The 25,985-nt window shown below is 42.3% G+C and overlaps 1 protein-coding gene across 4 annotated transcripts in view; it reads right to left on the bottom strand.

Moving 5' to 3' along the window:
• The window catches only part of OSBPL9 (oxysterol binding protein like 9), a 139,559-nt gene that overhangs the window by 98,266 nt on the left and 15,308 nt on the right, over positions 1-25,985 (bottom strand). For all 4 annotated transcript variants that reach the window (XM_053249963.1, XM_053249965.1, XM_053249964.1 and 1 more), the window contains exons 2-3: positions 22,796-22,846; positions 10,177-10,255 (exon numbers count right to left, since the gene is read on the bottom strand). In XM_053249963.1, coding sequence (XP_053105938.1) covers positions 10,177-10,255; positions 22,796-22,846 — 130 coding nt within the window. The remainder of the gene's footprint in view (positions 1-10,176; positions 10,256-22,795; positions 22,847-25,985) is intronic.

Below are 25,985 nucleotides of genomic sequence, written 5' to 3'. Positions count from 1 at the left end.
CATAGTGTGATCAAATTCAGCCTATGTGTGAGGAGAGAAGTGCCAAAGTAGTCTAACACATACACTTTGTATTTCATAGGAACATAGGAAACTACCATATACTGAGTGAGACCACAGGTCCATCTAGCTCAGTATTGTCTACACAGACCGGCAGCGGCTTCTCCAATGTTGCAGGCAGGTATCTCCCTCAGCCCTATCTTGGAGATGCCAGAGAGGGAACTTGGAACCAAGAAGCTCTTCCCAGAGTGGCTCCATCCCCTAAGGGGAATATCTTACAGTCCTCACACATCAAGTCTCCCATTCATATGCAAACAGGGCAGACCCTGCTTAGCTAAGGGGACAAGTCATGCTTGCTACCACAAGATCAGCTCTCCTCTCCGATTTCAAAAGAGGAAATTTTTTCTAAAGTGAGGAGTTTGGTGAATAGAAAACTGAAAGGGAAAATCAGGAGAGTTACTTAGCTCCAGAATGCATGGAGTTTATTTAAAACCACAATATTTTATTTATTTGTTTTATTTGATTTATATACTGCCCTTCCAAAAATGGCCCACAGCGGTTTACATCAAAATAAAAACAACTGAAATCATTTAAAACCAACATTAAAGAATTAAAGCCAAACATTAATTAAAAGCCTGTGTGAATAAATGTGTATTCAGTGCCTTTTTAAAAGTTGCCAGAGATAGGGAGGCTCTTATTTCAACAGGGAGCACATTCCAAAGTCCAGGGGCAGCAACGGAGAAGGCCCGTTCCCAAGTAGCTGCCAAACGAGTTGGTGGCAACTGCAGACAAACCTCTCCAGATGATCTAAACAGGTGGTGGGGTTCATGGTGAAGAAAACATTCTCTTAAAATAACAAGGGCTTAAGCTGTTTAGGGCTTTATAGGTAATTAACCAGCACCTTGAATTTTGCCCAGAAATGTATCAGCAACCAGTGTTGTTCTTTCAACACAGGAGTAATATGCAGCTTGGGAAAACTGATGGAAAACTGATTTAAAGTTCACTGCATGTTATACTTTAAAAGAAAATTATTATAAGATGATGTACAGGTGGTATTTGACACAGAAAAAATTAGCATTAATGTATAAAAATGTTCCAAACTAATGTTGGAAATGTGGACAATGTGAAGGAACCTTTTTTTTCATATGTGGTGGTCATGCGGAAAGGCTAAGGCCTTTTGGGATATGATATATAATGAGTTGAAGAAAAAATTTAAAATGACATTTCCTAAGAGGCCAGAATCCTTCCTGCTGGGAATAATGCAAGGAGAGTTCTCCAGAAGAAACTTAACATTTTTAATGTATGCAACCACAGCAGCTAAAATAGTATATGCGCAGAAATGGAAAAATAATAAAATGCCCTCAAAAGAAGATTGGTTGATAAAAATTTTTGAATATGCTGAGATGGCAAAACTTACAGCACTCATAAGGGATGAAAACTTGGAATGTTTCAAGGAAGATTGGGAGCCATTCTTATTTTACTTAAAGAACTATTTTTCCCAATATGGACCTTTCAGCAGGGTTTGAAATTTAGTAACAGCAGTAGGTTGGGTAGGGTAAAATTGAGTTTGCAATGTGGAGTATATGTGTTTTTGAATTATTATAGCAATGGTAGATTTGTCTAGCCAATATGAACCATGCAGATTGGTAAGTGGGAAGTCAAAATTTACTTAATTAAATGTAATTGGCTTGTTAAGATATTGTAAAAACCAATAAAATTTTAAAATGCAAAAGGAGTAATATGGTCTCTCCTATATGACCCAGAGACCAACCTGTAGAAGCCCAGTTAGAATGTATACCAAAAGGAGGAAAGGTACCACCAAGTCTAGGAGGATGCCAGCATGGCTAACAAGTCAAGTCAAGGAAGCTAAAGGGGGGAAAAGATTTCCTTCATAAATTGTAAGGTCAGCCCAAATGAAGAGAACAGAAAGGAACACAAATTCTGGCAGAAGAAATGCAAAGAGACAATAAGGGAGACAAAGAGAGAGTCTGAGGAACATTTATCTAAAATCATCAAGGAGAACAAAAGCTTATTTAATTACATCAGAAGCAGGAAACCTGCCGGGGAGGCAGTTGGTCTGTTAGATGATATGAGAGTGAAAGGGATAATTGAGGATATGGAGATTGCAGAGAAGCTAAAAGAGTTCTTTACATCTGTCTTCATGGCAGATGATAGAGGGCATATACCTTTGCCTGAACCAGGCTTCTCAGGGACAGAGTTTAAAGAACTGAATCAGATAGAGGAGACGAAAGATGATTTATTTTTTTTTGCATATACTTTTTATTCAATTTTCACAACATCAAAAGACAAACACAAATAGTACAAACACTCACAAACACACACAATAAGGACTTCCACTTGCCCATATGTTAAACATTCTCTCCCCAGTAGTTCATGTAATGATATCTTTAATTGTTATCTACACGTCTGCATTGGCCCAAATCATCTATTCTCATATGCGTTTTATATCTATCTAAAAAGAAAGTATACTCCCTCGCATCTAAGTTTTGATTCTCCATATGTCATGGCAACCATATTGAAGAAAAACTCTTGGTGATTTCCCATCATTTCCCCTCAAATCTGTTGTATCTCTATCAGCCTGCGTTGAGACAATTCCATTAAAGTCTCCCATTAATATAATCTGTTGCCTATCTATCTCTGTTAGTTGTTTTTCCAATTTTCTATAGAATTCTACTTTTGCCTCACTGAGGGCATATAGGCCCACTACTATGTACTTTGGATCTCCAACCTTTATTTCTACCACCAATACTCTTCCATAATCATCTTTATATAACAATTTTGGCTCTAAAAGGTCTTTTGTATAAGAGACTACACCCCCTTTTTTCTTAATGTCTAGGGTTTCAAATTGCTAACCTTTATTTTGTAAATACTTTCTATCTCTCCATTCTTATATGCACTTCCTGTAGGCAAATCAAATCCAGTTTTCTTTTTCTCAAATCGTGAAATATTTTTTGGCATTTTGTTTTTATGTTTAAGCCATTTACATTTTTTTAAAAAGAGCTTTAATTCCATACTGACTATTTGTTTATATTGCCAATTCCTCCCTTATTTAGCACCTTATGTCTTTTTGACGTTGTCTGAGATCTGAAGATCATTCCTATACCTACGAAGAAATTGTTTTACTTTTAGGTCTTTGGTTAGTCTATGTTTCTTATCTTTAAAAGTAAAGGCAACCCCTTGAGGGAACTCCCATCTACAGGGGATTTTGTTTAGTCAAATTTTGTAATCTTTTTGTTTCATAAGAAATCTCCTTGGGATTTCTTTCATCACCATTATAATTTGACCGTTAATTTTCCATTTATCTTGAAAATGGGCTTGTATAATACGATCTTGAGTAGATTTGGAATTGAGTTGGATTATGCAATCTCTGGACACTTTATGGGAGACTGCACGAGTGTTGTTTACTCTGTAGGCATCTTCAACCAGTCCTTCTATGTTAGATATATCCACCTGCAAGAGTTTAGCTAATTCATTTGTCAGAACATCTAGTAAATTTTGAGGAGTACTTTCTGGAATTCCCCTTATTCTAAGCATTCTTTCCCTCTGCACCATTTGCAACATTGCAAGTTGGTTGGCTAACTCTTCCTTTTCCTTTTTCAATTCTTTTATCTCCTGGCTTACAGCTTCTATTTTTTTAGAAGTTAACTTAGTCTCCTCCATCGTTCTCTTGCTTATTTCTTCCAAGTTGTTACATTTGTTTAAATTGTCTGTGATCCCTTGTTTTATCACTTGTACCTCCTTATTCAACTGCAACATATCTTGCTTTAAAACCTGTGAATCTGCTTTTATCTGTTGTATATCCTCTTTAAGAGTTTACATATCATTAACCATAGACTGTACTACTTCATTATTTATATCTACAGTGGTCCCTCAACTTACGTAAATAATCCATTCCGAACGCACGTTCGGAGGTCGAAATTTTCGTAAGTCGAGGAGCACACCACGGAAGTCTCAAAACACTCGTAATTCGAGGAAGCCGCATCTAAACATTCGTAGGTCGAGTAAGCTGATTCTAAACCAGCAACTACTTCCGGTCTTTTTTGTCGCTCGTAACTCGAAAAAACCGTAAGCTGAGTAGTTCGTAGGTCGAGGGATTACTGTAGTTTACTATTAATAGCTTGAAGCAACTCCCAAATTTCACCAGTGGACCTTTCCACTTGGGGAATCGTTCCCACTGATAGTTTTCTAGGCATATGGGTTTGGGTTCCAGTTGGAGTATTCTTGTTCTTAGACATTCTAATATACAAGACTACAGTAACAGATTGGATGTTTACAACAAGGTTAACTCTTTAGCCAATATACCCCTCCTGTAACTTCAAAGGGGGAGGAATAGTTTCCACTTTGAATCCAATTCATCCTTTAACTTTTTTGAGTTCTTCTTTACTCAAAGTGTATCTGTTTGTTCACTCTGTTATATAGTCACAGGTTTCCTCAAGTTCGTATTTGTAGACTCATGCTAAAAATCAGCTGTAGCAAAAAGAAGGTAGAAGCTATACTTCACGCTCTTCAAAACATCACAAGACACCCGGAAGTTCGCTGTAATCACCTCTGTGTTGTCCAGCGTCGAATCTTTACACTTAGAATGAAATTGTAGACTAACAATTTAATGTCTTAGGGAACTTTGACTGGCTTTGGCTGAATTAGTTCACTTTAAATTACTTCAACAGAATTGGTAGCCATTTGAAAACATAAAGGTTAGAGTGGGCATTAAACATCCCTCTTTTCCAAAGATACTGCAGAGGTATAGCTCTTTTTCTCTGTAGATATACTTATAAAGTTTTAGTCACTCTCTATATAGAGTTATAGTATCTCGACCACACCTTGGCATCCGGAAGCAGCCAGGAAACATTGTTGGATAGGGCTCTCTCGCAAGTTGTTATTTTCCTTGTTCTTTTAGATGAGATTCTTAATAAATTCCTTTGTTACGTCATTGGCATTTAGTAGAAATTGCAACGCTTCCGAGCTTGGTTTTCAGGCAGCCTGAACTCCACACTGCAGAACTCTCCTTGACTCTAGCCCTGTCGTTCGACTGGTGCGAAGAGACTGCAGCTTCCCCGCACCCCCTCGCAACAGGAGCTGACTTCTCCGGGCTGGTGAGTCTTTTACACCTCCCACTTTAATCCGGTGGGGTGAGGAGTAGTTATAGAGTCCCCCCCCATTACTTTCTGCAGGTCTTCTCTTGGAGACTCAAAGAGAAGCGTCTTGCTCGGTCAGCATCAGAACCGGAAGTTGAGACGAAAGATGATATTCTAAACTGTCTGGAAAAATTAAAAATTAACCAATTGCCAGGGCCAGATGTCATCCACCCAAATGTCCTTAAAGAACTCAAATGTGAAATTTCCAACCTCCTTGCAAAAATATGTAATTTATCCCTACACTCAGGCTCTGTATTGGAGGACTGGAAAGTAGCCAATGTAACCAATTTTCAAGAAGGAATCCAGAAAATCATAGGCCACTTAGTTTAATGTCTATTGCAGGCAAATTGATAGAAAGTGTTCTCAGAGATACAACTGTTCAGCATATAGAAGAACAGGCTGAAGGAGAACTAGCATGGCTTCTACAAAGGTAATTCTTGCCTCACCAAACATTTGGGGTTCCTGGAGAGTGAAAACAGGCATGTGGATAAAGGTGATCCAGTTGACATAGTATACCTGGACTTTCAAAAAGCTTTCCACCAAGTTTCTCAGCAAAGTCTCTTGAGAAAACATAGCTGTCATGGGATAAGGCGACAGGTTCATATGTGGACTGGTAACTGGTTGAAGGACAGGAAACAGAGGGTAGGTATAAATCGACCGTTCTCTCAGTGGAGGAATGTAAGAAGTGGCGTCCCTCAGAGATCTGTACTGGGGCCAGTGCTTTTTAATTTATTCATAAATAATCTACAAGTAGGGGTAACCAGCAAGGTGGCCAAAGTTGCAGATGACACCAAACTATTTAGGGTAGTAAAATCCAAGAAAGATTGTACGGAGCTCCAAAAGGGTCTCTCCAAACTGGGTGAGTGGGCGACAAAATGGCAAATGCGGTTCAGTGTTTGCAAGTGTAAAGTGATGCATATTGGAGCAAAAAAACACAACAAAACCTAACTTCACATAAGCTGATGGTGTCTGAGCTGTCAGTGACTGACCAAGAGAGGGATCTTGGGATGGACAGTTCATTGAAAGTGTTGTTGACTCAGTGTGCAACAGCTGTGAAAAAGGCCCATTCTATGTTTGGAATCATTAGGAAGGAGAATGAAAATAAGACTGCTAATATTATAAAGCCATTATACAAAACTATGCTGCAGCCACATTTGGAATACCATGTACAGTTCTGGTCACCATATATCTTAAGGAGAACATTGTAGAATTGGAGAAGGTGTAGAAGAGGGCAAACAAGATGACCAGAGCCTGGAGCACCTTCCTTACAAGGCAGGGCTACAACACCTGGGGCTTTTTAGTTTAGGGGGGGAAAGACAACTGATGGAAGACATGACAGAGTCCTATAAAATCATGAATGGTGAGGAGAAAGTTGATAGATAAATCTTTCTCCCTCTCACACAACACTAGAACTAGGGGCCATCCCATGAAGCAGAAGTTGGGGTAATTTAGAACCAACCAAAGGAAGTACTTTTTCACACAACTCATAATTAATCTATCGAATTCTCTGCCATGGAATGTGATGTGCGTCAGATACCTCTGCCTTCTTCCGGTAAAGGTGGCAACAGGGCGGCAGGGAAGTACGCTGCCGCCCTGGTGGACTTTTAAAACATGGAGCACCAGCAAGGGAAAAGCAGAGAGAGGGGTAAGTGCACTAACACTAACACTAACCTAGTCCTTAAAGCAGAACCGCTCCGCCCCCCGCATTTGAACCGGCAGAACTGCCCACCATTCGAACCATTTTGCAGGCCCATAAGGTGCCTCCAAACTGGTTCTGTGCATATCCCTACAAATGATCAGGCTCAAACTATCATACTTCAGACACATTATGCAAAAATCCAGCTCCCTTGAGAAGTCCATAATGCTGGGGAAGGTTGCAGGAAAGAGAAGAAAAGGACGACCAGCAGCAAGGTGGATGGACTCTTATGACAGCAATTAATGCACCACTGAGAGACCTTAAAGGCTAAGTTGAAGAAAGATCATCCTGGAGAGAATCTATGTGGTCGCTAAGAGTCGACACTGACTTGACGGCACTTAATCTCATTTAGTAGGGGGAGAGTAACTGGCCCTATCCACCCCCAGCACACTACCTCCAATGACTGCTGCTAGTGTCTGTCCTGCATTTCTTTTTAGATTGTGAGCCCTTTGGGGACAGGGATCCATCTTATTTATGTATTATTTCTCTATGTAAACTGCTTTGGAAACTTTTGTTGAAAAGCGGCATATAAATATTTGTTGTTCTTGTTGGTCAGATCCTATCTCTAGCCCTTATAAGGAAAGGGTAATGCAGCTAATGAAATGGAGCTGTGGAAAGGCCTCAAATACTCAACCCTCCCCCAAATTCAACAGATACATGGTACCAAGAAGGAGAACTGGATGCTCTAACACAGTATCAAGAGCATATCTGATTAAAGTCATAGCATCAGAGCTCAAAAATCTTTTATAGCTAAAGTGGAGTTGGCACAATTAAATTATTCATCATTTGCAACCGAGGTTACAGCTCATGATTCATAACTAGAAGCACCTAGTACTGGGAATAGGAAATAGCTCAAGTTTGATGACCTACGTCCTATATTTATTCAGTTTAAAGGATTATGTATACTTCCAAAAAGGCTAATCTGGTCTAGAAATTCCTATGAATGAACTAACATTTATTCTGTTTGTGAGCACTGCAAGATATTCCCCTCAGGGGATGAAGCCACTCTGGGAAGAGCAGAAGGTTTCAAGTTCCCTCCCTGGCTTCTCCAAAACAGGGCTGAGAGAGAAACCTGCCTGCAACCTTGGAGAAGCCGCTGCCAGTCTGTGAAGACAATACTGAGCTAGATAGACCAATGGTCTGACTCAGTATATGGCAGTTTCCTATGTTCCTATGAAGCAGAACCAACCATAATACATTTCTTGATATTCACCTGTCATTATATTTTTTATTAAAATACCTAATAAAACTTCTAAAATTTAAGAAGAGGACCAACATAAATCCAAAGCAGATGCCCTTAGAACATGCATGCAATGCTAGTATTCAGACAAGTACCAATCCAACAATTCCTAGCTAATACAGAAGTAATCTGCACTTAGAGCTCTCCACTAGCAACATCTTCCCCCATTTGCTTCAGCAGAAGGAGATCTTCATAATGGAATGCACATGGGGTTCTGGGTGTGGGCATGATTATTATTTTAAATGTACTGTACATTTTACTAAGCGTCAGTACTGGCCATATACTGAAAAAAATGTGATAATATTCTATCCGTGCTCAGAGTTAACTGAATTTGAGATTTTCCCCTGATTATGCTAAACTTAAACTTTAAGTTAATCTTTACATCCCACTCAGTATACATGTCACATAGTCTGCACATGTTGGAGCACATTTATTATTCTTTAAATGTACAATTTAGTTATTTACATTCAATCTTCAATTGATAAACCATCACCAAGATCACCAAAGCATCACTAAGATAACTCACTATAGAATGCCATCTTAAATAATTCATACCACTATTAAAAAACAACAACACACAAACACACACACACACACACACACAAGCAGAAATACAGCAGCACAATGAATTAAATGAAATGAAATTTTGTGCTCTTGTATTTCTGCTAGTTTGAATTAAACAAGAACACTTTCTAGAATAAGTTACTTGAAAAAGATGTTAGCTACATTCTGTTTATTTTGTTCTTCTATAATGTACCCATTTCTCAACAAGATTTCCTTTCTCCAAGCTGGCAACACAAAAGCTATTGAACTGCTGCAAAACTCAACTGCAGAAGGTATTCCTTAAATAGCTGCAGTAGAAAACTGCAGATTTCAGCCTCTACCTGCAACAAACTATACAATAACCACTATTTTTTGAAGAATGCTCCCAAGAATAAGCTAACAATGCTGACAGACCATAGACCACAGGCAAAGTAATTAAGCATTTGTGATCTTGCAGTGTAGAGTTATACAGAGAATTCTTAAGGTGCTTAGCGCAGCCAGTGAAAAGCCACAGAACAGCTAAGTCATTGAGAAGACACAGTAACAGAAAATATAGATTTATACAATATGGAGCCTAAGATTTTCTCACAAAAGGTATAATAAGTTGTCAAATATTATTATTTTCTTGATTAAACTAGACAAACAATGCAGGACTGCATTACTACAAAATAATTACATCACAAGTCAGTGTTCTAATTTCTACCCAATGCTTATTGTTTCAGGCAAAGCGTTTATTTTACAGATCCTCCAAAAATGAAAAGGGGAGAAAAACAGACCGACAGAAGAAAAAATTATGATTTAAACTCAAGGCTAAAACCATGAAAAAGGAAGCACTTTATAAAACATTATTTATCAGGTTTGTAGGCAAAGAAGTATTTTGGAGGTGTATAAAAACACCAATGAAGAATACAGTACCTTACCCTTTCTACTGGTGAACCATAGCATGCAATGACGAAACATAGCAGTAACAGATGGCATTGGAGTTAGTAAATATGAATAAAAAGATTAGCAGGAAAATGGTGTGACAGGCAAGAATAAAAAGGAATAGATGAAATGAATGACAACTTGCAGCTCCTGAAGCAAGGTCCACCTTTAAATCAAAATGTTGTCTCCTCACATATTTGAGCCTTTAAGTTCTATACAACAAAAGCTGCAGCCTCCCCGAATCTTGTGGCTTTCTTCATGCAGGAAGGCACAACAGCACATCTTGATAACGAAGAAGATCATCAGTGTCGTGTTTTGGTTTTTTTTGCAAGCAAAACCCATCAACGAAAGCCCATTATTCTCTCCCTCTTGACTGATATATCCTTTAAATTTTTAATCTCCAGATCCTGCCAAAGCTACAGTCCTTTCTAGCACATATGTATACACTGCAGATAGAAATCCCTGCCTAACCCACAGTGCTCCTGACTCCAGAATGTTCCCTGTATATTTATGCATGCAATTAAATTTTTTTAAAGCTTAAAATTAGTCCATTAAATTGTAACAAGAGTAGCATCAGTGATTTGATCTATTTTAAGAAAGAACCTCTTATTTCAGCTCACCCTGGAAATGGAAGGTTTTCTGATCAACAGTTATTGTGAAGGTGCTGTCGTCCTCATCATCTATACCAATCACAGCTCCCTGTGAAACAAAGAGCAAAAAAGCCTGATAAGGCAAAGCAGTGACATCAGCAGCATACTGTCTATTACTATATGACTAGAATGCAAAATTCATGGGCAAATTTGGAAGCAAATCTCACACGAGTCAACACCTGAGCATTAAATTAGAGATTGACTAAACCAATCAGACCTCATCTGCAGATCAAATATGATATACATTTCTTCTTATGCAGCTAGATCTTTTGTCTCCCCTCCCCCCCACTCAAGTCATACACTACAAGCCAATCCTTCTTATACATAATTGTTCCAAGTCAGCTTTCTGAGATCTGTTCTTCAGTCTTTATTTTGAGTCACACAAATGGACTTGCTTAAAAGAAACTGTTTGGTAACTACTTGGGCTTTTCTCTACAAACCTATATATAGTAGTTCAGGTGAAATCTCTATCTCTCTTCAGGTGAGCTAAACATTTCACAACATTAAGCGTTTTACCACCACAATTTAAGATTATATTCCTTAACTTGTTCTTGCTGCAGCAGATTTCTCTGCCTATTTATATTTATTATTTATTATTTATTATTAATTATTATTATTATTATTATTATTATTAATTCCATTGCTAAAATATCAAAGGGTTTATTTGTGCTCTGATAAAAGCATTCAATTATATCCTCAGGATATCAGCATGATTCCATATACAGCTATATATAGACATTTATCAATACACAGAGATAGCGATATTCACAGGCTTCTCTAATATAGAGTCAAACAGACTAAACAAATAGCTCTGCCCACTCTTCCAAAATAGACTTGCATTTTGGGCAGTATATAAATATGTTAAATAATTATTTTTTAAAAAATCAAGCATTACCCATAATCAAAACCTCTCTGCAACAAAAGAAACAAGGCTGGTTGCAACTAGTTAGTCATACCTATGTGAAAGATGCTTAGCCCCAGCTAACAGAATCTCCCCATTTTGCTCAAAAAGCATTTGGAAGAAGACTGTTTTCAAGATGAGAAGTGAAAACACAGGTAGCCTCAGCAGAATTGTCAGTAAAAAGTTATAAGTTATGCACAGTAGGATTTAGGCTTCCTTATATATCTGTAATTTATTACTCATCCAGAAGAGTAGTAATAGTCTCCAACAAGCGAATGAAGTGGCAAAATATATTCCACTTTACCTAACTGCTCGTACCACTGTTATGCTGAAAATGTGTTCTATTTCAGCTCTCTAATTGTAAAATCTATACGTACCATTAACTTATAGTCTTTTCAGTCCCCTAATTCATCAGGGCAACTGTGTCATTTTTAATTTGCACTAAAATGCAATTTTCAGTTATTCATCTAATGACAACTATATATAATCTAGAAAGTTTTGTTTATAGAAATAATGAATCCAGTCATGCTGCTATCCATAACACCATCTGCCTCAAACAAACATCCAGCTCTCCAAACTAGTTCCTCAGTTACATCATTCTGGCTTATAGATACTGTATTCCTTTCCATTAACTATATAGCTATTTAACAGTAATCTGCTTGTCTCCATTACATACAGGCTATCAGCCCTGTAAAGTAGAACAAACAAAGCTAACACAGCTGAAGTGTTTGCGATTTCCTTTGCGCTGCTGTCCTTAGGATTCTTGGGTCAAGGGAAGTGATGATGAGGAATATGCCTCTGATTTGGGATGCAGGGAAAAGCCCAGGATGCACCAACTCCTTCCTGACACTTTCTTTTGACACAAGATCCTCCCTAGTCCAAAAGCAGCAGCAATAGTAGCAGGCAGAAAACTGCAGGTAAGAAAAAAGAATCTGATCACCCCTTTAGTCACACTAAAGAGGTGGCTATCTACCATCTGTGCTTGGAGTTAAGATTGCTTTTTACTGCAGACTCGTTCATTCCAAACAGCTTAACCCACATTCTGCACACCACAAGAGTCATATCCACAGACACTAACTGAGTATGACAACAGAGGAAAAACAAAAGTATACCAAGTGTGCTTATAAATAGTGATTGCAAGTTATACAGGCTATAAGTTCTAGTTTTAGAAAGTATGTTGCTGTTAAATACACTCAAGAATCACCACACAAATATTTACAAGACAAAGAACACACACTTAATTTGTTCTAGACAATACCAGAAGTTACTATGATTTTTCCTAAGAGGGGAAAAAATATATTATCTAGAATAGGGCGAAGATCTGGTCTTGCAATAGTGAACATGAATTGTCCCCTTTGCTAAGAAAGGTCCACCTTGGTTTGCATATGGATAGGTGACATATGTGCACCATAAAATATTGCCGTTAGGGGATGGGGACGTAGCTCAATGGAAGAGCATCTGCAGATGGTCCCAGGTTCACTCCCGGGAATCTTGAGGTAGGGCCAAGAGATTCCTGCCTGAAACCTTTGAGAGCCGCTGCCAGTTGGTACAGATAATACTGAGCTACATAAACCAGTAGTCTAGACTCAGTATAAAGCAGTTTCCTATGTTCCTAGAATAAGCAGGTAACCTATCAGCTGATTTATATGATAGTACAAGAGTTCAATTATTTTTGTCTAATATTTTGCCAGCAAGTTAAAGTTCAAAATACACTAACAATAGAATATTGTGCATGTTTATTCATGCCCCACTTTGCTCAACTGGGCTTATTCCAAAGTGTGTGCATGCATACTTGTGAGTAAGACCCGCTGACTTATTTTCAAGTCAGAACTGAGCTGCACCACAGCATACCAATAACCACTTTTGTTTTCATTTTGTTGTGCTTGACTAATAGTACCTTGCCATGCCTTTAAGTCATGGTGTGCAATCACTTGCCACTGTCACCAATAGGGCAAAACTATTCCAGTAAAAATGAACTCAGTGCCAAGGAATGTTTCAAAGCAAATTCAGCCCACATTATATTCTTTGGTATAATTAATTTGGAGGCTAAGTTCACAGCTGAGAATCATGGTGGATTGAATTAAATCAAATTTTCATGCAGTTTAACTGGCTAAATAAAAGTGTATACTAATTGGTTTCTATATTATTATTATTTATTTGATTTCTATACCACCCTTCCAAAAATGGCTCAGGGCGGTTTACACAGAGAAATAATAAATAAGATGGATCCCTGTCCCCAAAGGGCTCACAATCTAAAAAGAAACATAAGATAGACACCAGCAACAGTCACTGGAGGTACTGTGCTGGGGGTGGATAGGGCCAGTTACTCTAACCCTGCTAAATAAAGAGAATCACCAGGTTAAAAGGTGCCTCTTTGACAAGTTAGCAGAGGTATAGCACTTACATAGCAATAGCACTTACATTTATATACCGCTCTATAGCTGGAAGCTCTCTAAGCGGTTTACAATGATTTAGCATATTGCCCCCCAACATTCTGGGTACTCATTTTACCGACCTCAGAAGGATGGAAGGCTGAGTCAACCTTGAGCCCCTGGTCAGGATCGAACTTGTAACCTTCTGGTTACAGGGTGGCAGTTTTACCACTGCGCCACCAGGGGCTCTATAGTCATTAACACTATAGTCCTTAATACATATGGGGCTGCACTCTAAATCATTCCATGAATTGCACAAAGTGGCAGTTTTTGCCAATTCCTTCTGTACCTCACACCACCTGAAAATATGCTTCTAAGTGTTAGAAGATGGAGACACCAGGAACAAGGAGAAAATCAAAGAAAAATCACCCTCTACTCTTGCCAGTACTGTTAGGATATAGAAAGGAACATTGGTCTTACTGTGAAGGGTTCTTTTTCCCTGTAGTAGGAGATCCTCATGATGAGTACTGAACTGAGCATGCCTGAGACAGAACTGGACCTCGTGAATTGTTTGGAGGCGTGGCTACCTACCAGCCCAGTTCCAGGGCTATTGAGCGAGGAAAGGTAGACTTCAGCGGAGAGAGCTCTGTGAATGTGTGCTGTATGCTGCACAAGAAATTTAAAAAGGAAAGACTAGAAAAACAGATTAGGCAGTGATCAATAGTGGGAAATAGAGAGGACTAGGAACCCTGAGAGCTAGCTCTAACCCCTGACCTGGTATCACCCTGACAGGCAGCCGTCTGGAGAGGCCATATTCCCTGCCCTAGAATAATACATCCGGGTGGGGCGGAGGATCTCCTACTACAAGGAAAAAGAACCCTTCACAGTAAGACCAGTGTTCCTTTTTCCCCTGAGTAGGAGATCCTCATGATGGGACATGCCCAAGCTGCTGACATGTGTCCCATGTCAGCAGGATGTATTCAGAGAACTTGTTGCAAAACTGTACGGCCAAAGGCCACCTGGGTCTGAGAGAACCCGGAGACCTTATAATGCCGAATGAAGGGAGTCACGGACGCCCAAGTGGCCGCCCTGCAGATTTCAGACAGGGGAATGTGAGCAGAAAAGGCAGCAGATGTAGCTGCGCTTCTAGTCGAGTGCGCGGTGACACCTCCAGGGGGGAAGATGAAGAGCTGCGTATGACATTAGGATGCACGATTTGATCCATCCTGCTAACGTGGCTTTCGAGACCTTGTTGCCCAGGGCTGAAGGATGGAAAGAGACGAAGAGAGCGTCCGATTTGCGGATATCCTTGGTTCAGAGTATGCAGATGCGCAGGGCCCTGCGCACATCGAGGTTATGCCACAACTTCTCCTTGGGATGAACCGGGGAGGGACAAAATGAAGGGAGAACAGTAACTTGGGACCTTTGAAACATGGAGTTAACTTTTGGAAGGAAGATAGGATCCAAGCGGAGAATCACTGCATCTGACTGGAAGGTGCAAAACTCCTTTCTAGCCGATAGGGCCCCTAATTCGGATACCCTGCGAGCAGAAGAGATGGCTACCAAGAAGATGACTTTATAAGAAATGACCTTCAGCGGTATGGTTCCTATGGGCTCAAAGGGAGCCTTGGTAAGGGCATTCAGGACACGGTTAAGTTTCCAGGACAGGAAGCGTCTGATGGGAGGAGGAGCTAGGTTAGAGGCACCTCGCAGGAACCTGGAAAGGTGAGGGTGAAGAATCGAACATCCAGAGGACCAGGAGGAGATCTGCAGAACTGAAGAGAGCACAGAGGCCTGGTGCTTTAGTGTGCTAGGACGGAGGTGGAGATCCAATCCGGCCTGCAGGAAGGCAAGGACCTCCGGAACCCCAGCCATCAGTGGGCCTTTGTTGTGCATGCATGCCCATCTCAAGAAAGTGTCCCATGTGGCCTGATACACACGGTTCGTGGACGGTCGTCGTGCAGCCAGGATGATATTCTGAACCTGCTTTGAATATCCCTTGGCCACTAGCTTCGCGCACGCAACCTCCAGGTGGAGAGCTGTAGCCACTGGGGATCAGGATGGAGCACAGGACCCTGGCAGAGGAGGTCTCAACGCGCTGGAAGATGCCACAGTGGTCGAACGGCTAGATTGAGGATATCTGGGAACCAAGGCCCGTGCGGCCAGAAAGGCACGACAAAGATCAGTTCTGCCTTCTCCAGGATCAGTTTCTTGATGACCTTCATTATGATGGCGGTGGGCAGGAAGGCGTATAGCAGGCTGCCCAGCCATGGGGCGTGAAGAGCATTGGTTGCTTCCACCAGAGGTGACTGGTATCTGCAGAAGAAGTGGGGCAGTTGGTGGTTGCTTGGAGAGGTGAACAGGTCCACCTGGGGCTGCCCCAGTACCTGCGTGAGTTGAACAATATCTCTGGGTGGAGAGACCATTCCCCCGGGTCGAGGGACCTGCGGCTGAGCCAGTCCGCCAGATCGTTCTCTTCGCCCTTCAGGTGTTCGGCGACTATGGATAGCACAGAGGATTCCGCCCAGTGAAACAGGAGGTCTGTTTCTCGCATCAGGAGTCTGGACTTTGTGCCGCCCTGTCTGCTGATGTGAGCCTTGACTGTCACATTGTCCGTCCGAAGGAGGACATGTTGGCCCCTGAAGAAGATGCTGAAAGTGGAGAAGAGCCAGTCGAGCAGCCCGGAGCTCCAACCAGTTGATAGGATGTTTGGACTCCTTGGTCGACCAGGAACCCTGTGCTACTAGGCCCTGGCAGTGAGCTCTCCAGCCCAACAGGCTGGAGTCTGTCATGACAATCTTGCGTCGAGGTTCCGCCAACTGGCGTCCCCAGAGGAGAGCCGGGGAGAGCCACCAGAGCATGGAGAGCTTGACTTCTGGAGAGATCAGAATAGATTTCCTTGAGACCGCCATGATGTGGTCCTGCCAAGAGAGGAGCAACCACTGAAGAGGGTGCGAGTGCCACCTGGCCCAGGGGGTGCACTCCAGGCAAGCTATCATGGACCCCAGGGCTTGAGCCAGAACCATGATGTCTGCCTTGCGTTTATGGAGTAGGGGACACAGTTGACCAATGATCTTGTCGCTGCGTTCCTATGGCAGTTGAATCGTACCCTGTGCAGTGTCGAACACTGCCCCCAGATGCACCAGCTGTTGCGATGGAATGAGGTGGCTCTTTTCTGTATTGACCACAAACCCGTGGTCCCTCAGGGCCGTCAGTGTCGTGTGAACATCCTTGATGGCCTGGTCCTTTGAGCGCGCTCTGACGAGCAAATCATCCAAATATGAGTGGACATTCACCCCTTGGAGGTGTAGGTGGGAGACTAGGGAGACCATGATTTTCGTAAATACCCTTGGGGCGGATGACAGGCCAAAGGGCAGGGCGCGGTACTGGAAGTGACTCCCGTTGTACTCGAAGCACAGATATTTGCGGTCGACATCCCTGATAGGAATGTGTAAATATGCCTCGGAAAGGTCCACCGATGCCAAATAATCCCCTGGGCGGATGGTTTCCTTGATGGTATGGAGAGACTCCATCTTGAACTTATTTTTCCTTACATAGTGGCTGAACGTCTTCAGGTCGAGGACGGCCCTCCAGGAGCCGTCCTTCTTCGGCACTAGAAAGAGGATAGAGTAGGTGCCTTGATATTTTTGAGCAGAGGGCACGGTCTCTATTGCCCGTATCTGGAACAGATGATGTACTGCCTGAAGCATCTGCTGATGCTTGGCTGGATTGGAGGACTGTGGTGTGGGGATGAAACGATGAGGGGGAGTAGAGAAGAGGTCTATTGTGTAGCCGTTGGTCACCGTATCTATCACCCAGGCGTCGGAGGCCGTGGACATCCAGGTTACACAGAAGTCTTCCAGCCTGCCGCCCACTGGGGTGGCGTCATTGTCTACATTGTGAGTAGGAGGAGGTAAATCATCTGGAGGCAGATCCCCTGGAATTACCCCGGTTTCGTTGCCGCCACTGTGGTCTGCTGGAGCCTCTGGGGGCCTGGTGTTGGAATTCTCTACTGACATAGCTTTGGTTGTAGGGTTGCTTGTAGGGGCGAAAGGAGGTGTGTGAGCCACGAAAAAAGCGTCTCGAGTCCCTGCGGGCAGATGGCATAGCCTTCTTTTTGTCCTGCGTCTCAACAAGGACAGGTTCTAGTGCCAGGCCGAAGAGGTCAGATCCTGCAAAAGGAGCCAATGTCAGAGCCGATTTAGAATCTACATTCCAGGCCTTAAGCCAGAGCACCCTGCGAACGGCTACGCCCGCCACCATGGCCCTAGAGGAGTGCTGAATGCAGTCCAAGCTCAAGTCCGCCGTAAGGGCAGCCGCTTTGGCCACTTTATTTATGCCCTGGCGTAGTTTGGGGAGCACAGGAGGCACCATTTTGACCAGCTCTTTAGCCCATAGTACTGACGCCCTGGCGAAAATAGAGTTGGTAGTGGCGACCTTTATAGAAAGAGGCATCGTGGACCTTCTTTAGGAGCGTGTCACAACGCCTGTTCTCTTGGGATTTAAGCTGTTCCTGACCCTCAGCATGAAGGATGGCCCCTGAGACCAGTTGGGCCATGGGAGGGTCCACTTTGGGGGTGGCCAGTAATTTAGACACCTCAGTGGGCAGCTGGTAGTGTTTCTTGGGCAAGCTGCCAATTGGTTTGGATGATGCTGGCCTCTGCCATTCTGCACACATCACCCTGCGGAAGAGAGGGGGGAAGGGTACCACCAATGTTACTGGTTCCAAGGATGGGAAAACCTGTTGATCTAGAGTGGACGAAGGCTGTGTGGGCTCAGAAGGGGAAACATCATTAATCACGCGCTTTGCCTTAGTCAAGAGTACCTCAAAATCAGCAGAGGAGAAAAGCCTGGCAGAATTAACAATAGGGGGAGCCACCTCTTCCTCTGAGAGTTCCCTCCTTTTCTGAGTCTATGGGTTCCAAAGGGTCCAAGGGATGCGAGTGCAAGGAGTCGCCCCCTGAAGGTGAACAAGGGGAGTGGGGGGAAGTGGGTTTTTATGGAAGGAGGGGAGGTAAGGAGGGCCCATTAGGTGCCGGGGGAGAGAGAAGGGGTGGGGGGAGGGTTGGCAGGAGCAGGGCGGGTAGGAAGTTTGGGTTTCCTTGGCCTCTTGACTCCCCGGGGGGAGGAAGAAGAGGAGCTTCTATGTCTGCGCTTACCCCTGTGGGGCAGGGGTAATGAACAGGCTACGTTCAGAAATGGGGATGGCCTGCCTGCGTGGGTTGGAATCAGGCAATGAGGAGGAAAGCCTCTCGCTGCCCCACCTATTGAGTAACCGCCTGTGTTATTCTAATTACTGGAGCAGGTGGAGGCAGCGTGGTATCAGTAGGTGGCGCCTGGGGCAGGATAGAGGGGTTGCCCACAGGATCTGGAATAATCTGACTTGGGGGCCCAGGGTTCGGAGCCACAGGTGGCTCAATGGAAAATTCCCTCCTAAAAAATTCCCTAAGCCACTGAGTAGCCCTCGGGGAAAAGGGATCAGTACTCACAGGAGGCGAACGTGGAGGCTGAGAAGGAGATGGTGGGGCGGGAGACTGATCCTGCAGCAGGGAGGGAATGCGCAGGCCAGCCGGTTCCCCCTCAACCACTGAGCCCTCATTAGGCAGAGGAAAAGACGCCGGGAAAGTGCCCGGGGGGCTCTGGACGCCTTCCTCAATGCTGGGGCATTTCTTAGCCTTTTCCTTTGGCGCCATTTTTGCCTGCTTTCAGTTTCGAGCGCCGACACACCACTTGGATGAGCAGCCGCTCGCTCAGGCGTTTGTGTCCTTCCGCCCTCTGCAAAGTCTCGTTTCGTTTCTTTTTCTTTTTAGGAGACTGTTGGCCCCCAATGTGTTTTGACTTCTTGAGGGCTTTAGCGTGAAGCTGCCCAGGATTCTCTATCCCCGTAGCCTTGGGAGCCGAAACGGCAGCAGTTGATGGGGGAGACTCTAAAACCGCATCGGACTGAGTCGCAGCAAGCTAAAAGGCGCCCTTCCCGCTGCCTAGGTTCTGCAACTGAGAGCCTCAGATAAGGAGCCTCGTAAAAGCTCCTCTGCATGAGCCAATTCCATAACAAAAGGCAATTTGAAGTAAACCAATCAGGCCAAATTAGCAACTGAAAAAACTAATTTACAATGGAATAATAGAAGACCGAATTGAGCACAAACTCTCCTCCCACCCTTGCACAAGCTAAGATAGGTAAGGAGGAGCAAGTTAGAGACGAGGAAATGATTACCCGAAGGTAGAAAATCTGAAAAGCAGCAAGAGCTCTCTCTCCAAATGACTTGTCCCGAGCGAGACAGAACTGGAACTGGGCTGGTAGGTAGCCACACCTCCGAACAATTCACGAGGTCCAGTTCTGTCTCGGGCATGCTCAGTTCAGTACCCATCATGAGGATCTCCTACTCAAGGGAAAACAATGATTTAATGTTGCTTCATTCCAACAACCGGGCCTTGCATCTCATTGAACTGTTTGCATTTGCCACATTTTCTTTTTCTATCTAAAAGAGGGATTTCTTCAGAATATTCCCAACTACATTCTCTTACCTACAGTCATTATAGGTTTTTGTACACTTATGCTGGTTGGTATCAACATTAGAAGCTGATACTTCTTTCTAGTGTTCTTTGCTGTTTTGATCTGCCTTGTAACTGTCATACTCTACCCACCACTGATGACAGACAGACAAGAGTGGTTTGCGGGGGGATCAGTACTCTACATGAGATGGGAGGTAAACGTCCATGCTGTCATACTGTGCAATGTCTGACAAATATGTTCTCCTTACAGTTCTCTCTTTACAAAGGAAAGCAGCATTGGGTCACAAATTCAGTTTTAAGGGATTATATGTTTGCATTAAATTCAAGTTTCACTTTAAAAAGGTTATTTTTAAAAAAAAAGTTATAGCTGAAGTTCTAAATAAAATCCAACTTGTTTTATTTATTTTTATACATTTCAATTAGAGTTGCATATTTTGCATCAAGATAGTTATGCAACAATGGGAAATACATACTAAACTGTAATACGGATGTTTTTATCATCTGCAAGAGGCTGTTTTTGCCCTGCACATGAGGACAGAGTTTTGAAATTGCACGTGCAGTGTCACTGAAAAACACTTTGAAGGCCCAAGAGAAAATGTGCAGTTCAAATTCCATGATAAACACAGAAGGCAGTTTCCAAGGTGGCTAAAACCTTTTAGAAAAATCTTATAAGGCTCATTTTATAAAGCTTTGCCAGTGTTATCTCCTGAACTATTTGCTGTGAAACTGAACTGCTCAAAACAATTGTGATTAAACAAGTTCTTGACAAAAATGAGAGCTTATCATCATATTATTTTGGGAATGAATCACTGTATAATAAATGAACACACGTCTGAGACAGAGACAAGGGCCAATTCTTTTAATTCAAAACAGATTTTTAACAATAGCATAATATCTTACACAATACAGATGGCATTCAAAACCCCAATACTTTGATCCAAACTTACTGCTGCACTTACAGAAGCTCTTTTCATGAACAGGAGATCCTACAGCACACTGGTAAGTCTGAATTCAGCCCAGATTGGTTTTAATATCCGCTATAAACGATGTTGTTTAAACATTCCTATACAAGACCCCTATCTACTAAAATCGATCCCCCATCTACTTGACAAAATGGCTTAGGAATTACAAATTACAAAGTGTTAAGTTAACAGTAAGTTTAGCACATATTGTTTTATACTCCATAACATGGTAGGTAACTATACTTTTTCTCACCACGTGACCATTGTGGAAATACTCTGTGGGAAGCTGTAATTGGCTCTAGCTTCCCAATGTTCAGTGCAATTGCTACAAGCTTCTACTTAGTGCTTACAATTGCCCTCAGCTGGAATCCTAAATATTCACTCAAGTTGACAAATGAGAAGGGGACAACGTGAGAAGCTTGAGCCAGAAGAACAAGCAACTTTGTTTAACAAAAGAAAACCAGTGTTGCAATAAGTCACTACCACACTTCTGCAATTTTAACAACACTGCACAAATGTTTATGTCAGCATTTTCCTTGTCCTACTTATGCTGTTCTAAAAACATTCATCCCCCCTACACCCTGATTTTACCAGACTGTTTCTGAAAGGCACACCTCTGAACCAAACACAAAAGGGGAATATATTTGGTAATGAACTATTTAGGATAAGGAAGTCACTTAAGTGACCAGTGAGCCCTGTATCAGATACACCAATGTGCACATCTAACAACATTGCCTCAGTATGCAAAGATGCACAGTCATTTCAGGGCAAATGTATTTTAAGACTCAAACTACAACCTATATTTTCCCCAAGTTTCATTTATTTCTCCACCATTTCTGCAAATCTAGTTATTTTGCTTTTTCCTTCCTCTACCTTCTGTTCACATTGTTCAATCCCACAACTAGCATGAATGGCTGTCAGCCAACACTGTTCACTAAGAGTAGTTAAGAAACCAGAAGAACAATTGTGCAACAATACCAAAGCCAAACAGCATACCGGAAAAGTTCGTTTCAAATTTCAAGGTGGCCTTTGCTCTATTCAAACATGGTCTTGTATGTGCATCTGTACACATGTATGTGTGAAATGTGAATGACTGTGCAGTACATGCTTTCATTTTAAAAGTGATCCTGAGTACAGGTCCCCTCAAACAAAGGGTATGGTTAAGAAGTGCATTATTGTATGCACATTGAACAAAGCACATGAACATGAACTACAACACAACATGTCACCTAGGGCTCTTGTCACCAGCTAATCTGAGGCAGCACTTCTCTGTATGATTCTTATTTTTCTAACTAGAAAGCAGAAGTTTCTTCTACAGATCCCAAAGCACTTGGGGGAAAAACAAGCAACTATACATCATGGTAAGGGGATGACCAGCTTGGTCTCAACCATCAACCAGGAAAAGAGCAACTGCAGGGAGCCTGTTTCCTACCTTACTGCCAGAAAAGAACTTCATGCTCGCAGTTACCCAGAGATGACAACAAGAAGGGGAAGCACCCTCTGGCCTATGCATGTGTATGTGTGGAGATAGTCATTCTTACTGCTATCCATTGTAAGCTGCCTTATGACCATTCAGTCAAAAAGTGAGATATAAATATATTCAGGATGTAAGCCAATAAATAAATTTATTTTAAAAATCAGGAAGGTGAGGTTAAATTGTTCCTACAAACCACTAGCAGCACAGAAACTAGTCCAAGTGGTTTGGGACCTTGTCTCACCAGTTGTTGAACTAAACTGCCCTCATGCCCAGCAATTAAATAAAATTTCTTGTCAGATAAGTATGCTTGTCAAATATCTTATACAATGCATATCAGAAAAGATGCATTAGAATAAATACTTACTCTCAGTCTAACACAGCCTCGGCGTGATCCCCGCATCATTTTGTCTTTAGACTGAAACAGGAGAAAAAAGATCAGTTTAATGAAACTGAACCACATCAACCACTTTGGAAACATGACTGGAAAGATCAACAAGCATCATCACACATCATCACTCTCCAAAAAAAGACCTGCTTCAGAATATTCAAAGGATGAGGGAAGTAGTTTTAGGGAACAAGGCAGTCCAAGAGCAGCATAAACGTCCCGCAGTGCCACTTGAGGACATTCATTTATTTGTTTTGACTGTGGCAGAAGTTGTTGTTGATAATAATAATAACAACTATTCAATTTCTATACCGCCCTTCCAAAAATGGCTCAGGGCCATTTACACAGAGAAATAATAAATAAATAAGATGGATCCCTGTCCCCAAAGGGCTCACAATCTAAAAAGAAACATAAGATAGACACCAGCAACAGTCACTGGAAGTACTGTACTGGGGGTGGATAGGGCTAATATCTTAGGTTAATATCTAATCCCATTGCTACACCTCTCTCCCTCCTTGCTTCCAAAACAGATAGTGCTACAGTGGAAGTGGTTGCATGCCACTTCTATTTTTGTTGCTTAAGGATACTGAGATCTCAAAGCTAGCCCCTATTACTCTAGAGCAGGAGTTCCCAAGTTGTGGTACTCTAGATGTTGCTAACTACAACCCCCATCATCCACAGACACAATAAGCTGTAGCGGGGGTGATGGGAGTTGTAGTTCAGCAACATCTGGAGTATGCTCTAGAGTACAGGAAGGTGACCTTGTCTCACCAGTTGTTGCACTAAACTCCCCTCAAGCCCAGCAATTGTGGCTACTGTTGTAGTTCAACAGCAGCGGGAGAGCCAAAGTGGCCAACCCCTGCTCTATACATATTTTATGGTATATTGTGGCTGGGAATGATGCGCGTTTCAGTTCAACAACCGCTGGAAGGCTAAGTTTGCCCACCCTTGTTATCATGTATTTCTATGTTGAGTTTTTAATGCACTTTAGGTTGAGAGCAGCAACAAAGATGTAGTAGTCTGGAATTTGAAAAATACATTCCACAGAACTCAGAAATTTGGCCTAACTAAACTTAGCAGTCCCTTCCCCCACTAAGTTACAGCTAGAATACACAGAACAATATGTTCCATCCAGTACACAGAAGATGGCAAATTCAATAGCAATGAACAATCAAGAAGTGAGCAACACCCAGTTGTGAGTAAGAATACAAACAGCAATATATGTCACTTAAATACAAGGTCATAAGCATATAAACATCAATTCAAGAGAGCAAGCAGATGCAACAGAAACTGGCAAAAACAGCAATTCCAAACACGCTTTTTACTCAAATGGTCCCACAGCTGGTCAATTCCCCCCCTCCCTCATACTGACAAGTCTGAGTGAGTTTGATGCTTTCATAACATAAGTTTGCTTGTTTGTTTGTTTGATTTCTATACCGCCCTTCCAAAAATGGCTCCGGGCAGTTTACACAGAGAAATAATAAATAAGATGGATCCCTGTCCCCAAAGGGCTCACAATCTAAAAAGAAACATAAGAAAGACACCAACAACAGTCTCTGAAGAAGATGCGAGTTCTACACATCTTGAGTTTTGTCAAACAAGCATTGTCTCTCGGAGACAGGTATCGCTCATCCATATATGGATCTTAAAATAAGTGTGTACACCTACTTCTTAAAATAAGAAAGCTCTGAAGTAGAGCTGCAGTATTTAATCAGTTTGATTAATCTCCTCCTTGGTGCCAGCCCCGTTTGCTAGCTGCCAAGGGCACCTTAGTGCCACTAAGAGCAATGCATCCCATCTCCTCCTAAGCCTTTATCACACCTGAAAGTGATATAGCACTGCTGCTGCCACCTGCTCTGCAGCCTTTCCAACAAGCCAGAGAGTTTTAGAGCCATGTTTGCTTCCCCACAGCAGAACTCAGGATGGCTATGAAGCTCTTGGTAGGCCTTTTTAGTAGCAGTGATGACCAGGCCTTTTCAGTAGCAGTGATGACTGCAACATGCTCACCAGCCTTGCCAATTCCAGAGCAGATGGTGGTAGAAACAACTTTACAGCAACAAGACTGGTGATGGTTGATCTGTGTATAACTGTAATGATCCAAGTTCCAGATTGATTCCCTCTGTCCATGGGATGAGACAGACAGTTCAGGGGACCAGTCCAATGGGGGAAACCTCCATACTAGGGGAACCCAAAGGGAATCAGAGCCAATCCTCCCCACCAAAGCCACAAGATACACCTTTATTTAGCCTCATCCTCCCATTCAGAGGAATCTTTGAAGGACCAGCACATTGTAACATGAGTGGCTCCCCTCCCACACCAATGCTGTCCAAGTCAGCATCTACTCAACCAGACACTGGCCCTTTAAGCCTGCCAGAAAGTGGGGTGAAGCTAAACCCAGCAGGGAGAGCTACTTAAGGCCTCAGTCAGCTGCAGGCCCTTGCTGAAGCAGCTTCAACTATGCTTATGGTAGATGTCTTGCAGTAGTCTGTCTCAGTTCCGAACACTGCCCTAGATACTATCAGTCCTGATCCCCTCCTCGTCTCCCTGATTTGCTTGAGCCCATATCCCCTCTGCTGGACATGGCAGACTCTCTAGCCTTAAAAAAGCTGGAGAGTGAGTGAGTGAGTGTGTATGTGTGTGTGTGTGTGTATATATATATATATATATATATACACACACACACACACACACACACACACACACACACACGTGAGCATTCTAAGCCTTGAGTGTTTTGAACCCTGTGCATGTTTTGTGTGTGTGCACAAGTGACCATGATGTGAATTGTTTAAAATTTTGTGGAGAGGAGTGTGTACATGCATTTCTGAACAGGCTGTATACTGCAATTACTCTGTGCAGGTTTTCTTGAATGTAAGCCCCACTGAAATAAGTAGGTCTTAATTCTGAGTTTACTTATTAAATGTATTGTATTGCCCATGCCCATTTAAGTAAACAAAACAAAAATGAAAACTGTAGGGAAAGAATGGCAGTTCAGTCCCAAATAGCAAAGTAAAACCAGTTTGGTGAGAAAGCAGCAAAGCAAGAGGTCTTGAGACAGTCCTTTAATATTGAATAACTACAAGGATTTATTTAAAGAAAAGGTTACAAACAAATGTGAAAAAGCCTGCAGCTAAATTTCATCTGTAGCTCATGGCTGATGAGAGAGAAC

This window comes from Hemicordylus capensis, chromosome 4, assembly GCF_027244095.1.
Source record: "Hemicordylus capensis ecotype Gifberg chromosome 4, rHemCap1.1.pri, whole genome shotgun sequence".
Taxonomy (NCBI): Eukaryota; Metazoa; Chordata; class Lepidosauria; order Squamata; family Cordylidae; genus Hemicordylus; species Hemicordylus capensis.
This window is presented reverse-complemented; position numbering and strand designations above follow the sequence as displayed.